This window comes from Saimiri boliviensis, chromosome 12 (genome assembly GCF_048565385.1).
Source record: "Saimiri boliviensis isolate mSaiBol1 chromosome 12, mSaiBol1.pri, whole genome shotgun sequence".
NCBI lineage: Eukaryota > Metazoa > Chordata > Mammalia > Primates > Cebidae > Saimiri > Saimiri boliviensis.
The window spans coordinates 61,595,073-61,607,936 of record NC_133460.1 but is presented as its reverse complement, the minus strand read 5'-3'; the positions used below and the strand labels follow the sequence as shown (position 1 = coordinate 61,607,936).

General features: G+C 39.3%; 1 protein-coding gene across 4 annotated transcripts in view; it reads right to left on the bottom strand.

Annotated features, from left to right (window-relative positions):
* Positions 1-12,864, bottom strand: part of NRG3 (neuregulin 3) — a 1,114,305-nt gene that overhangs the window by 9,280 nt on the left and 1,092,161 nt on the right. For all 4 annotated transcript variants that reach the window (XM_074382491.1, XM_074382493.1, XM_074382492.1 and 1 more), the window contains exons 7-8: positions 11,154-11,281; positions 5,923-6,093 (exon numbers count right to left, since the gene is read on the bottom strand). In XM_074382491.1, the coding sequence (XP_074238592.1) occupies positions 5,923-6,093; positions 11,154-11,281 (299 nt within the window). The remainder of the gene's footprint in view (positions 1-5,922; positions 6,094-11,153; positions 11,282-12,864) is intronic.

The following is a 12,864-nucleotide window of genomic DNA, read 5'->3' as shown; positions in this document are numbered from 1 at the left end:
CAAAGTAAATGGCGATTGAGCAGGTAAGTGTGGCCTTTCCATAGTGAAAAACAGGACACCCATAATGGCATTAGTCCACTACAACAACTCAACCACCCTCTCAGCCCTGGGTTAGTCCAGTAGACTTGTTTTGGCCACCCTAGTTAGAGCCGATCAAGAATTCCAATATTAAGCATCCAGGTACTACAGTCATGAGTTTTCCTGCTTCGCACTGATTTTAGGGGATCCAAATCCAATTGCTACTGTCCCTGTGCTCTAAAGGAACCACCTCACTGCCAGACTGCTGAGCCAGCAGATGGAAATGGGAAGCTCGCAATTCCTCTACCTACCTGGGGATGAATATTAAGTGGGTTCCATAGGGCTTCTACCCATCTAGTACCTTTTCTTACATAGTTTCTGAAACCAAGTAAGGTAGCTCTTTGGTGCATGGCAAGGGCTTGTCAAGAACGCCAATATGCCATTGCAAGTCATTTGAATGTAGTAGAATCAAAATCTAAGTTCCTTCTTGCCTGTTCAGGGTTAGTAAATCTTTCACCTCTGTGCTGTTCAGTGAGGGAAAATGGGACAGGTACATAGCAGATTTGTAAAAACGGGGTTTTCGAACTTGGACAGTAGTGTTTTATTCTATTTCTTAGCTATTTGTCCCTAATTTGAATTAAACATTCAAATTTTGACACAATTTAAACACATCAACCTGCCATATAATAAATCTCATTTCCTTGACTTCCATTATGATGTAAATGAAAATCATGTTTATACATGTAGACAATAATGGCAATGCAGTGTGTTGCATACTAAACACAAGTCCTTATTGTAAGGACATGATGGGAGCAAATTAGAGGTCTTTCCACCAGGTAGTGAACAAAGACAGGAATGAGCTTTAGGCCTTTGTAGTCCCACCCTCTCTTACTGTGCCTAATACAGAGTTGGCAATCAAGATACTTTGATTAAATGAACACATGAATACATATAAACAAATCTTCAAGGTAAACTCTCCCTTGATATCCTACTTCATGTCTATTTTCAATCTTAATAACAACAGGTAACATATATACAGAGCTTGTGAAAAATCACTTTCACCTCCAATTACCTCATTTTATTTTTTTAAAAACCTTGGAGGTTATTATTATTATAATCTAATGGATGAGTAAAATAGACTAACAGGTACTCAGATGACGTCTCCAAAATTATATCTTTAATAAGTGTTACACAGAGAGTTTAAACCCAAGTTGTCTTACTCTAATTGTTACTGTCAAAGATAGAGGTTGCTAATGAAAGAATATCCTAAGTTGAACCAGAACACCTTTTTGAAGATGTAATCTTTATTAATACAAACTGCAAAGCCACATATTTGGAAATTCTTGGGGAATATATTACTCCATTCTCATTAATTGTATGTGTCTACAAACATGAGCCTAAAGGTTCAAATCAATAAATCACTTTCAACAAGAAGTAAAGAAACAAATTTCAGGTTTTTGTTTTGCTCTCAGCACCATCCTGTTAGCATGATTTGTAGGTATAGAAAGTCTGCCTGTCAGAGTCACCAGTGAAACAGAGACAAGAAATGCAGCCAGGATAGCATTTCGCATAGATATCAGGGTATATCAGCTGGTAGAACCTGGTTAGTTGATACGTGATGGTGATAGGTAGAAATTCTTATACTTGGATCTAAACAGTTGGATAAATGTGCAAATATCTTAGAGAATGTTTTTAAATTGTAAATTCAACAATTCAACTATGTGGCATGGCTAAGATATAATCGAAGGCAATTCATGCCAAATGTGGAGCATTTGTCTCCTATGCCAGCGGACTGACTAAAGGATTTAGATGAGAAAGAGGAATTGCAGTAGACTATTACGTGTCACTTCCTAAGTCAGGCATTGAACACATGACTGGCAACAACTAAAATTTAAAATGTTACCATGACATAAAGATGAGCGTTTAACAATGGGAACTTTCCAAACTGTGATTTTGTTTTGAATCAGACATGATTTCAAGTTCCAAAATTATTATATGCTCAGGAATCTCAGACAAGTGGCAGCCTCATTTTAATTTTGCCAGCCATTAAAACAATCAGGTAGTAACACTAACTTGATTGCTCAGGGAGAGGGGGAATTTTTCTGAGGACTAATTGAAATAATGTCTCCGCCCTGTTCCATCACAGACATGAGGGCAAGCCTTATTTCTCCCCTAGAGATGCTGTGAGTGTCCCAGCACTGGTATTCCAGCAGAAGTTTCAGTGAGACCTAAATTTGTAGATGTGATTCTGAATCAGAGGATTCAAAGTTCTGTATCCTTTGAGGGTCAGTGATGCCTCCACAAGTTCGGTCCATGAGATTATCATTTCACTTTGGGCCAGTCTCCCTCTATTCCCTCAACAAAGAAATTACAAATGTATCTTGTCTGTAACTATGTGAATCGAAGCTTTCTTTCAAAGAAGAAAGATTCCAATGATTAGTCACTTGGTTTGGTTCCCAGTCATTCATGGGTCAGGCTAAGAAATTTATGTTTCTCTAGGAGACTCCAACCTTCTCAGTTCCTAGGGCACATGACAATGAATGGACAGACTATTTTGAAGGCTTGCCTCTGAAGTCATAAAATTAGATACTCCATTTACAAATCATCAGCCATAAATACGATTCTCTTCACATTCCTTGTAGATTTAGTAGTTTAATTAGTCAGAAAAGCCAGTATCTCAGCTCTTTCACATGGGACTATGTATGTCACATTGGGCTAGTCATTTAAACTCTGATATCCTCAGTGTGCTTATCTATAAAATTTCTAAAGAATAACTGAAGAGAACTATGTAAAGTTGCTAGCTAGGTATGGTAGGTACTCAGTGTATTTTGAATTTTGTCTACTTTTAAGGTGTGAATCTAACTTTTGTGATTCTACCTCTTTCTGTCTAGCATACAAACACATCAGCTTGATTTTCCTGACATGATACAGTTCAGACTCTGTGAGCCATTACCATGGTTGTCATTGACCAGGGCTCCAGTCATGAGAAAGCTTCCTCAAGAATCTCCGCTCCACCTCACTCCTTCCCTAGGCTACACTAAGTTAGGTTCAGGCTGGGCTGAAGTTCTTGCCAAAGAGAGAAGCCACATATGTTGGGAACCTAACTGTCGTCGACAGCCCCCACATGCTTGGTAAACAAGCAGCAGATGGCTGATGAGTCTTGCAAATTCATTTCCCCCACACCTCCAGCTGGGGCCAGATTTAAGGAGGGCCTTTAGCTGTGAAATTCTATTACCAATCCCATTTCCAGTCCAGAGAGACAGTCAGCCCCTGGGAGTGCAAAATAGCTGTTTTTAAGAACTAAGAATGAGATTGCTCCCTGAGATTGTGCTGGGCATATAGCGACTTATACTTAGAGTCACCATTTATCAACATTGAGTACGTATCAGACACGGGAAAACACCTGCGGCCAGACAGCTGGAGAGAATATTCCCAACTCAATGGTGATTGAACCAAGGCTAACGCCTGTAATCCCAGCACTTTGGGAGGCCAAGGCGGGCAGATCACAAGGTCAAGAGATTGAGACCATTCTGGACAACATGGTGAAACCCCGATCTACTAAAAATACAAAAAAATTAGCCGGGTGTGGTGCCACGCGCCTTTAGTCCCAGCTACTCAGGAGGCCGAGGCGGAAGAATCGCTTGAACCCGGGAAGCGGAGGTTGCAGTGAGCCCAGATTGCGCCACCGCACTTCAGCCTGGTGACAGAGCAAGACTCCGTCTCAAAAAAAAAAAAAAAAAAAAAAAAAAGAAAAGAAAAAGAACCAAAACAAAACCACCACCATGCAAAAATAAGCTGAGTCTTCTAGGAGGTTAAAAAAGCAAAGAATTGCCTGAACATGCAATGAGATCTCTGAGCTCCTGATGATACACGCTTGGTTCAAGCTTGAGCCGGCCATAGGCTCCAAGCATCCTTACTCCTCGAACATATGGAATTATACTTGTACCACTGCCCAATAGAAAAATCGCCAGCATGGGCTCGGTTTTTCATCCACTCACAAAATCTCTGAATTTGATCTTCCCTCACTTGTTCTCCTTCTAACATTCATCCTAGGGATTTTATGTATATGTATATAGTCATATTCATTTGTAAGAAGCATCATTAGTCAGTTATAAAGAAACGGCACTATGAAACATGATCGATTGTAATTATGGGTTAATTGCAAGCCCGCTTTTTCAGAGATAAGGCCAAGAGAAATGCAAACTGCTTCTTGACTCACGTTACACATTTTGAACCCCTTGGCTGTTACGTTTACTTTGCAACTGTCACCCTAAATCTGTACCAAATGCCTTTTTACAGTCCGTTTGGAATTGCTTCAAAATGATCAAACCTAGCCACTGGCCATTTATTTCCTATCTTCTGTTTTCCTAAAGAAATCTGTGGCTGAGCTTTCTTAGAAAGGACATGGCTCCATATATCCCATACCCATATGAAAAGAGAAACGTGAAGCTCTGTGCTAGAACTTGCCCCTGTTTTGGTCTTTAGCTTGAGAGAGATAGTCTGGAAAAATTATCCAGTCAAAGCAGCATAAAAACCTGGCCTGGCTCCTTCAGAGACAGAAAAACAGAGCCTCAGGACCCTGACTTTAGTGAGGGAACTGATTTCTGAAATTTCTAGGGTAAACCCTGATTGCAGTGCTCTTGAAATTAATGAAAAATTGTAACAATTACTGGGACAATAACTACCAGTACTACTTTTCTTCCTACTATGTGTGTAGCACAAACACATAATTTAAAAAACTCTGCCCAACAATCCTCAGGGGATTGATATTATTTTGCTCAATTATTTTTATATTTTTGTTCTTTCTTGAGAAAGGGTCTCACCCTGTCACCCAGGTTGGAGTGAAGTGGCACCATCTCTACTCACTACAGCCTCCATCTCTGAGGCTCAAGGGATCCTCCCACCTCAAGCAGCTGGGGCCACCTCAAGCAGCTGGGGCCACAGATGTGTGCATCCATGCCCAGCTAATTTTTTGTGTGTGTTTTTGGTAGAGATGGGGTTTTGCCATGCTGCCCAGGCTGGTCTCAAACTACTGAGCTCAAGGGATTGTCATGCCTCAGTCTTCCAAAGTGCTGGGATTATGGGTATGAGCCAGTGTGGCTGGTCTATTTTGCTCCATTTGTAGATAAGAAAATCTAAGATCACATGATAAAATATTCTCAAAGTTACACTAGTAGTACGGAGCAGAGATGGGATTTGAATTCCAGTCAGTTTAAGCGAGGATCACATGTTTGGTTGGGCAGTTTATGGCAACTACGTGAATAATGGCTGACATTCATCTCATACTCAGCTCACCATCCTTTGAGGCCTGTCAGGATCTATGTCCACCAGAGGAAGGGATACCTTTTGTACTGTAAGAAGCAGCGGTGATAGTGTCCAAAGCCCATCCTTCTACCCCTGTACCATGAGTAACTTGCAGATATGAGTTCAGTAAGTTGTACTTTGACTTTGAACTCTCAGCATTGACCCAGATTCTACCTCAAGCTCAGAGGAAGCAGATACTGTATATATGCCGTGGGCTATTGTTTAGTATATTGCTCACCATATTTATCAGAGAATTAGGTCATTTTTTTAACCTGCAGTTGAAGGAACACTTTAACCCTCTTAAGAAACCTGTATTATTATTATTTTTAAATCAAAGACAAATTTCCAGTTGTATTAGCAAATGATATCTACACTTACTTTCTTCTTAGGGTTATATTTCTAATCTAATGATTCTCTGATACCTATTTCCATCATACCTATACTTTAAAGTTGGTTCACTTTTTGTAGAACGATGATGGTAATAAGCATATATAGCCAGTTAATGAAGAAATCAATGAATAAAACCACAAGGAATTTAAAATTTAAAGCTATGGCATTAAAGACACCCTCCCTAAATTCTATTGCTGTTTTGAGACCTACCCTTGGCAAGGTACTGTTTCCTGGTCTGGGATCCTTGATTCTTCCAGTTGTTGATATGCTGGTCCCACAATTCCACCTAGCCTACTTCGGGGTGACGGGGGTGTCCTTCTGAAGGCATTCCTATGGAGCATGCCACTCCTTTGCCCTGGGCTGCAGCAAGAGGATAGACTCCTGCTGGGGTGGAAGGAAAACAGACAAACAAACAAAAGACATCATAGCAATAGCCTCATAGGTGGCTGCTCAAGCTTTGCAAACACAGAATCTGCACGCCAAATCCTCCAATTCTAGGCCGGGGGCTATCCACGAATGTAGTATATATGTGGTAGCATGGGCTCAGGAATAGCCCAGTCGTTTTACCTTTGGAGACACTGAGACAAAGGGAAGTTCCTGCATTTCTGGCTTTTTAAGTTAGAGCATGACTGATAGAAATCATTACAACTTTCTAGCCAGGGATAAGAGAAGAACTTAAGGAATTCCCAAGCTCCTCATTCCCATCCGTCCTCATTATCCAAGCCATTTTAGCTGTCTCACCAATAGAAATAAAAATAGCCTTCTTATGAGTCACTGACAAAAACTAAACAGAGTGAGCCCAGAAGGGATTTATGGGGAAAAAAAAATCCACTTATTAGTGATAGAATTAACCAGTTTTAATTAGCATTTTCTCATTAACATATGTGTTAAATTCCCAGTTCACTACCTCAGATTTTAATCAATCTTGACAAACTAAATTATTTTTCTTTTGAGTTTGCTTTTAATAAACATCAGATTATATATTTTATTTGACTTATACATCCAAATGCCTAAATAATCATATGTTTATAGATGACATCAATGAGCAAAACATGTAAGTGGGTTATACCACAGGCCTTAATAAAGTGAGAATTCCTACATAGATTATGTACAGAAAAGAACTAGACTCTGTAAAAATCCATTGCTGAGGAGACTCATTCCCTGTTCCATATCCATTCCCATCTCCACTCCACTGAATTAACCCTACTCTAGACTGGTGAGGAGAACTTTGTTCATGTGTAGACATTCCAAGAGATGCTAGTTTATGTGGTCAAACTGGTTTTGCAGTGCTCAAATAATAAAGGAACTAAGAATTTCGTGCTGCATTCTCATTTAACTTTGTAAACATCAGTACAACCATAGAAGGAAAGATGGAAACATTCTCAACATTTCAACAAATTTATCAAGGTTCTAAAGAAAACGGTCTCTCAAAGGAAATTTTACTTATATCACTATATTATTTGAACTGTTGTCACTTTTCTTCCCCCAATCTTACTGTTAATTCTACTTAGTCAATACAAAACAAGACTTTGCAAATATCATTTAAGGTCAGAGTTTGAAATCTGACGTTTGAGTGTTAGTCGCCACTTTCTTGGTTGTGGCAAGGTGACTGATGAAACTTTATATTCCTCAAGCCAACACTAACTTCCTAAATTTGTGAAAGCAGGATTATATCTGGCAACATTCCTTATACTTCCATTCTTTTTTTTTTTTTTTTTTTTTTTTTTTAACACAGAGTGTCCCTTTGCCACCCAGGCTGGAGTGCAGTGGCATAATCTTGGCTCACTGCAATCTCTGCCTCCTGGGTTCAAGCAATTCTCTGTCAGACTCCCAAGAAGCTAGGTCTACAGGTGCCTGCCACCACGCCCAGCTAATTGTTGTATTTTTAGTAGAGACGGAGTTGCACCATATTAACCAGGCTGGTCTTGAACTCCTGACCTCAGGTGATTCACCCACTTCGGCCTCCCAAAGTGCTGGGATTACAGGCATGAGCCACTGCACCCGGCCCCTATACACTTCATTCTTTATCATGTTACTTCTGCTACGGTATGTCCCTAAATGCCTAACAAGGGATGTTTAGTTAGATCACTAAGCCCACAGTTTGAGGAGCTCTCTAACAGCTAATTCGCCTCTTTTCCTTCCTACTTTTATCTACCATCCAATGGCAATAATGGGGTCTGCGGGGCATGGACGTTCGGATGCTAGAGTTAGCTGCAACTGGGTGTAAGTCTCGGGTCTGCAGGTAACTATAAGCATGATGCTGATGGAGGTACTTCTACCAGTCAGAGTCCTGGAGAGAAATAGATGGCACTTTAACTTGGTTCATTGTTAGAGATTTTGCTATATACAAAAGTGTGATCTGTGTTTGAGGAGAAAAAAGGCAATAAAGGGGACTGCTGTGCCTCAGTTCTACTAACTACAGGAAGCTGTTTTTATCTCTCTAACTTAAGGGACAAGAGAGGGAGCAGTTCCCAGAATGGAGAGAGAAAGTGGGTTGTAAGGAGGGGGCCACCTCACAGGCTCCATGCCCTCAGAAAAAGGACACGAGGGTGGCAACCAAGCAGGGAGGAAGGGTACAGAAGTGCCATGACCTCACTCTCCTCCCTGCCGTCTATCTCATGACTGTGCCTCATACCGAACCCACAGAAACCAGAGGACATGGGAGCCTGCAGCCCTCTGGGTGCACAGGGCAAGGTGGAAAAACAAAAGGTAGAAACGAGCTGCCCCAGTGAGTAGCGAGTGGCAAAAAGAAGATATCAGCATTCTACTTAAGAATTTTCCTAGGTTTGCTATGGGATGTGGAGGTTGAAAGAGAGAAGGTATGCAAAGCGTGGGGCATGGAGCCTGGCCCACAGTATGTACTTGGCACAATGAGTTCCTCTAGCTCCCCTGCCACAGCTGGCAATTCAAAGGGTCCTCTCTATCACTGAAAACCCTGGAAGTATTTCACTGTAAAAAACTTACATACATGCTTTTATACGTGACTTATAGCAGGACGTGGTGGCTCACACCTGTAATCCCAGCACTTTGGGAAGCTGAGGTGGGAGGATCACCTGAGGTCAGGACTTCAAGATCAGCCTGGCCAACATGGTGAAACCCAGTCTTTACTAAAAATACAAAAAGTAGCCAGGGTTGCACCGATAGTCCCAGCTATTCGGGAGGCTGAGGCAAGAGAATCGCTTGAACTCAGGAGGCAGAGGTTGCAGTGAGCCAAGATTGTGCTACCCCACTTCAGCCTGGATGACAGAGCAAGACTCTATCTTCAAAAAGATAAAAAGTAAAAAAAAAAAAGATAAGTGACTTATATTGCCAAAATATACTGCAATAAATATGACATGCCATAATAGATTTATTTTCTAAACAGATGGGAATTTTTTTGAACTAACATTAGAAATAATGGCTTTGAATTAATAGCTTTGCTTCATACATGAGTTATCCAAATGAGTCATATTTGCAGTGCACAAAAGAAATTAATTATTCATAGCTTGCTAAACTGTCACAACAACAAAGTCTATCAGTATGAACTAGTGACCTGTCTTAAAAACAGTTTTATGCTTCTTGATCAATCAGCTATTCAGGCCTTCTAACTCAATGGCATTCGGGAAGTTATGGAGCAGTTTGCAGGATATATAAATCAGTGCCTGGGTTATCAATCATGAAAACGTTTAAGTCTATTGCGTGTTTTACAAAGCAAAAGCTATGATATATTAAACCCTAATTTACAAAGTTCTAAAAGCATTTTGTAAGTCAACCCTTGCCCATCTATCAGGACACAATGTATGCCAACAGATAATGCAGTGTCATTGATCCAAGCAAAAAGGAAGGTCTCTTAAAGATATCCTCGTATCATCTGTGAGTGACTCCTAGAAACCATGGTGGAAGCAAAGTTTAGGAGGGAGCATAAGGCACACGAGAACTGGGGGGTAGCAATACTGCAGCTGAAACATATTAAAAGTTGACGTTTAAATATATATATATATATATATATTTTAAAACATTTATGACAACATAGTTAATATAATGCTAGAATGATACTCTACTTAATTACTTCACAAGATGGAATACTACTTTAACATGTGTTATAATCAGCAGGAGAAAATACCATTTGGGAGAAAATATCTGTCTTATAAAAGACTGGTAATATTGGACTTATTTTCCTAATTAAGACAACTTCCATTAGGACCAGTGAAATGAAATGCTCTTTTCACAGGAAAATATTCTGTAAATGCAACATTGATATAAATCAAAACTTGTACTAAGAGTAACTAAAGCAATTGTCCAAGCACCAAACATATTTCAATCCTGAATTGATCATACATTCATATCATTTTTTTAAATTGGCAAACTGTCAGTGTTTTAGTCTCTACTCATGTAGAATAAGAATAAAAATTACCATTAAGAGCTGAGGATTGGTGTGAAGAGTGACTAAAAATCTCAACGTAAACGTGGCCAGGAACAACAAAATCCTCTTTGTGTAACTTATCGAGAGGTGAGGGAGAAAGTAGTTTTCTTCCGTCATGCATGTTTCTGGCACAGTGTTGTGCAGACTATTGCCCAGTATGTGAAAGCAAAGGGGCAACATTCATCTTTCATTGCCAGAAACACCTGTTATTATTTACTTTTTCATTTTTAGATTTTTTAATTCTTCATAATTTTTTCAAATTGAAAAATACTGTATATCTCACTAAGAAAAGGAAGCTTAAATCTCTGGATGACTTCCATAAAGACTGACAAGTTATATCTGAACAAAATCTAGCATTAGCCATCAACTTTATCATTTGGTTTAGAGCAAATACCTTTAATATTTGGAGTTTCAGAATCCTCACGTATAAAACAGAAAAGTGTGGACTACAAGATGCCGAAGGACAAGTTTAGCTTTAGAATGCTACGAAATGTGTCAAATATCTATGTTTTTGGCTTTTTTTTCTGAAAGAGCCAATTTCTGGGGTGAGCTTGCAGGAAACTGCCACCCCATTGATAACAGAAGATTTTACAGACCCAAGAAGAAGACTCACCAGGCTTCTTCCCCATGGAAAATTTTATTTTGTGAGAACCATGTTGGAAAACCTGAAGTCTGTCACATTAGGCTGCATAATAATGAATTACCCATTAACCGCAGACCAGAAAAGGCAGGCTTGGTAAAATCTTTTTTAAAATAGTTTTTTTCAGAATCCATTTTTTTAAAAACGGGCATGTGTCTGTAGCTTTGATGGGTATTATTAATAGTTCCATCAGGTTTCTTACTGGGGCAATGCTGTCTGCTGCGGAAACTGGTATCTTTGACTTACCTGATGTGAGCTGTTTGAGCATCTACTCCATGGAAAACTACAGAAGTGACAACAGTTGTCTCTCCTAAGTCATGCTACCAGTCCTTGGCATGTGCCATCCAGCATACCCACAGTGTGAACATGCCCACTCCCACCATGATGAGCTACTTGTACCTGTGGTGTTTGACAGACTGGCGTCCTCTATCAGGAGAAGAAACCTCAGGGAATGTCTGGGAGCCGACAAAACTTGACTCCATCATTTTCTCCAATGCAGTCACAGGATGCCTTTCCACCTTTGAATACTGTGAGAAATCACATGCACAGAGTTGAGATGAAGGATAAGTGATGGAAGGAGGGCCTTTAACATTATAGCTAGGCATTAAGACGTTACTGGAATGACAATTTTCTCTGGTCACCTGATCAGGAGAACAGGAGATGAGACATAATTTGTGTCCTCTTTCCAACACATAGAGTATTCACCTCCCCTGCCCCAAGATTCTATGACTGTACGGGATCCAATGAAGAGGGTTCTTCATGTGAGAATCCCAAGTCTGCTATCTCATTTTAATGTACATCCATGGCACACTGTGCCTGGCAGCTGAAAGGCACTTACAAGTATGTTTTAGTTGATGTACATCTTACTGAAAAAACTGAATTAGTAGCTGGGTTACTAATAATAAAGATTCAGTAAATACTTAATGAATTTCATAACATTCTGAGAATTATGAAAGACATTGGTTCAGAATATCTGGCCACCACACTTCACTGTTTTTCTCTTTCAGCTTGTTACCAGGTAATTACCATATCTAATGAGAGAAATTTGTGAGCATTACACTCCTTATAGCTCAGAACTCTCAGTTTTACCTTTGACTAGACTACAATAACTCATAAGGCATAGAAGCCTAAAGAAAGCTTATATAGATGACAACTTCAGAAAAACTTTATCCCAAAAGAAATATCACATGGCATCTCAAGAGCCAGTAAGTTGTCAACTTTAACACTCCCTGGACATTGGGCACTGGAACAAGTAGCAGGGGTTAGAAGATTTCTCCTTTAGAAACTCCAGGTGAAGACTCTCTAGAGATAGAATTTTAAGGGTGCAAATCAAAATAAAAGAGAATTGGGAATCTGGATATTCAGTACCCGATGTGTCAAGCTACAGATTTTAAGTGTTATCCTGAGTAACTGTAAAACTCTAAAACTCACTCAGTATACCGTGATTTTTTTTTTTTTTCATTTCAAAAGCAAAGCCAGTATTGGAAGCATTGATGAAAAAAATCAAGTTAATCAACCTTTTTGAATCTCATATCTATATGGTGGGATAATAAAAACTCTCTTATAGGGCTACTGAAAAAAATTCACAAACAATACTTAATGCATTTGATCCAGGTAAAAAAAACAAGGTAGGTGCAATCATGAAGATGATACTTTAAGATGTTTTCTAGCCTTTTAGAAATATCATCTCTGAACTATAAGGAACTCAAGATAAATTCCACCCTAAGTCCCATTTCTAAACAATTGGTAGTGGCTGCTTGGAGTCATTTATTTACATAGATTCTAAAGATGACTTATAAAGTAAGACCTGAATAAAGAGAGAGTTATAACCAGAAGAAAAGCAAATCCAGGAGGAACGTGTGGGAGATGTTTTATTGTAACGTCTTTCTTAAAATGTCAGCTTTAAAATTAATACTTGAAAGTAAAGTCCAAATAATTTCAACATGGCTGGAAGATACTGATAAGAAAAAGAATACAAAAAGAGAGAAGCATAACCATTTATGAAACAAAAAATCCTAGCTAGGATTGTTGAGATAAAGACAATGTGATATGTGCATGCTCATTCATTTTAGACACTGATGAACAAAATGTATATATTTAAGTATTAAAA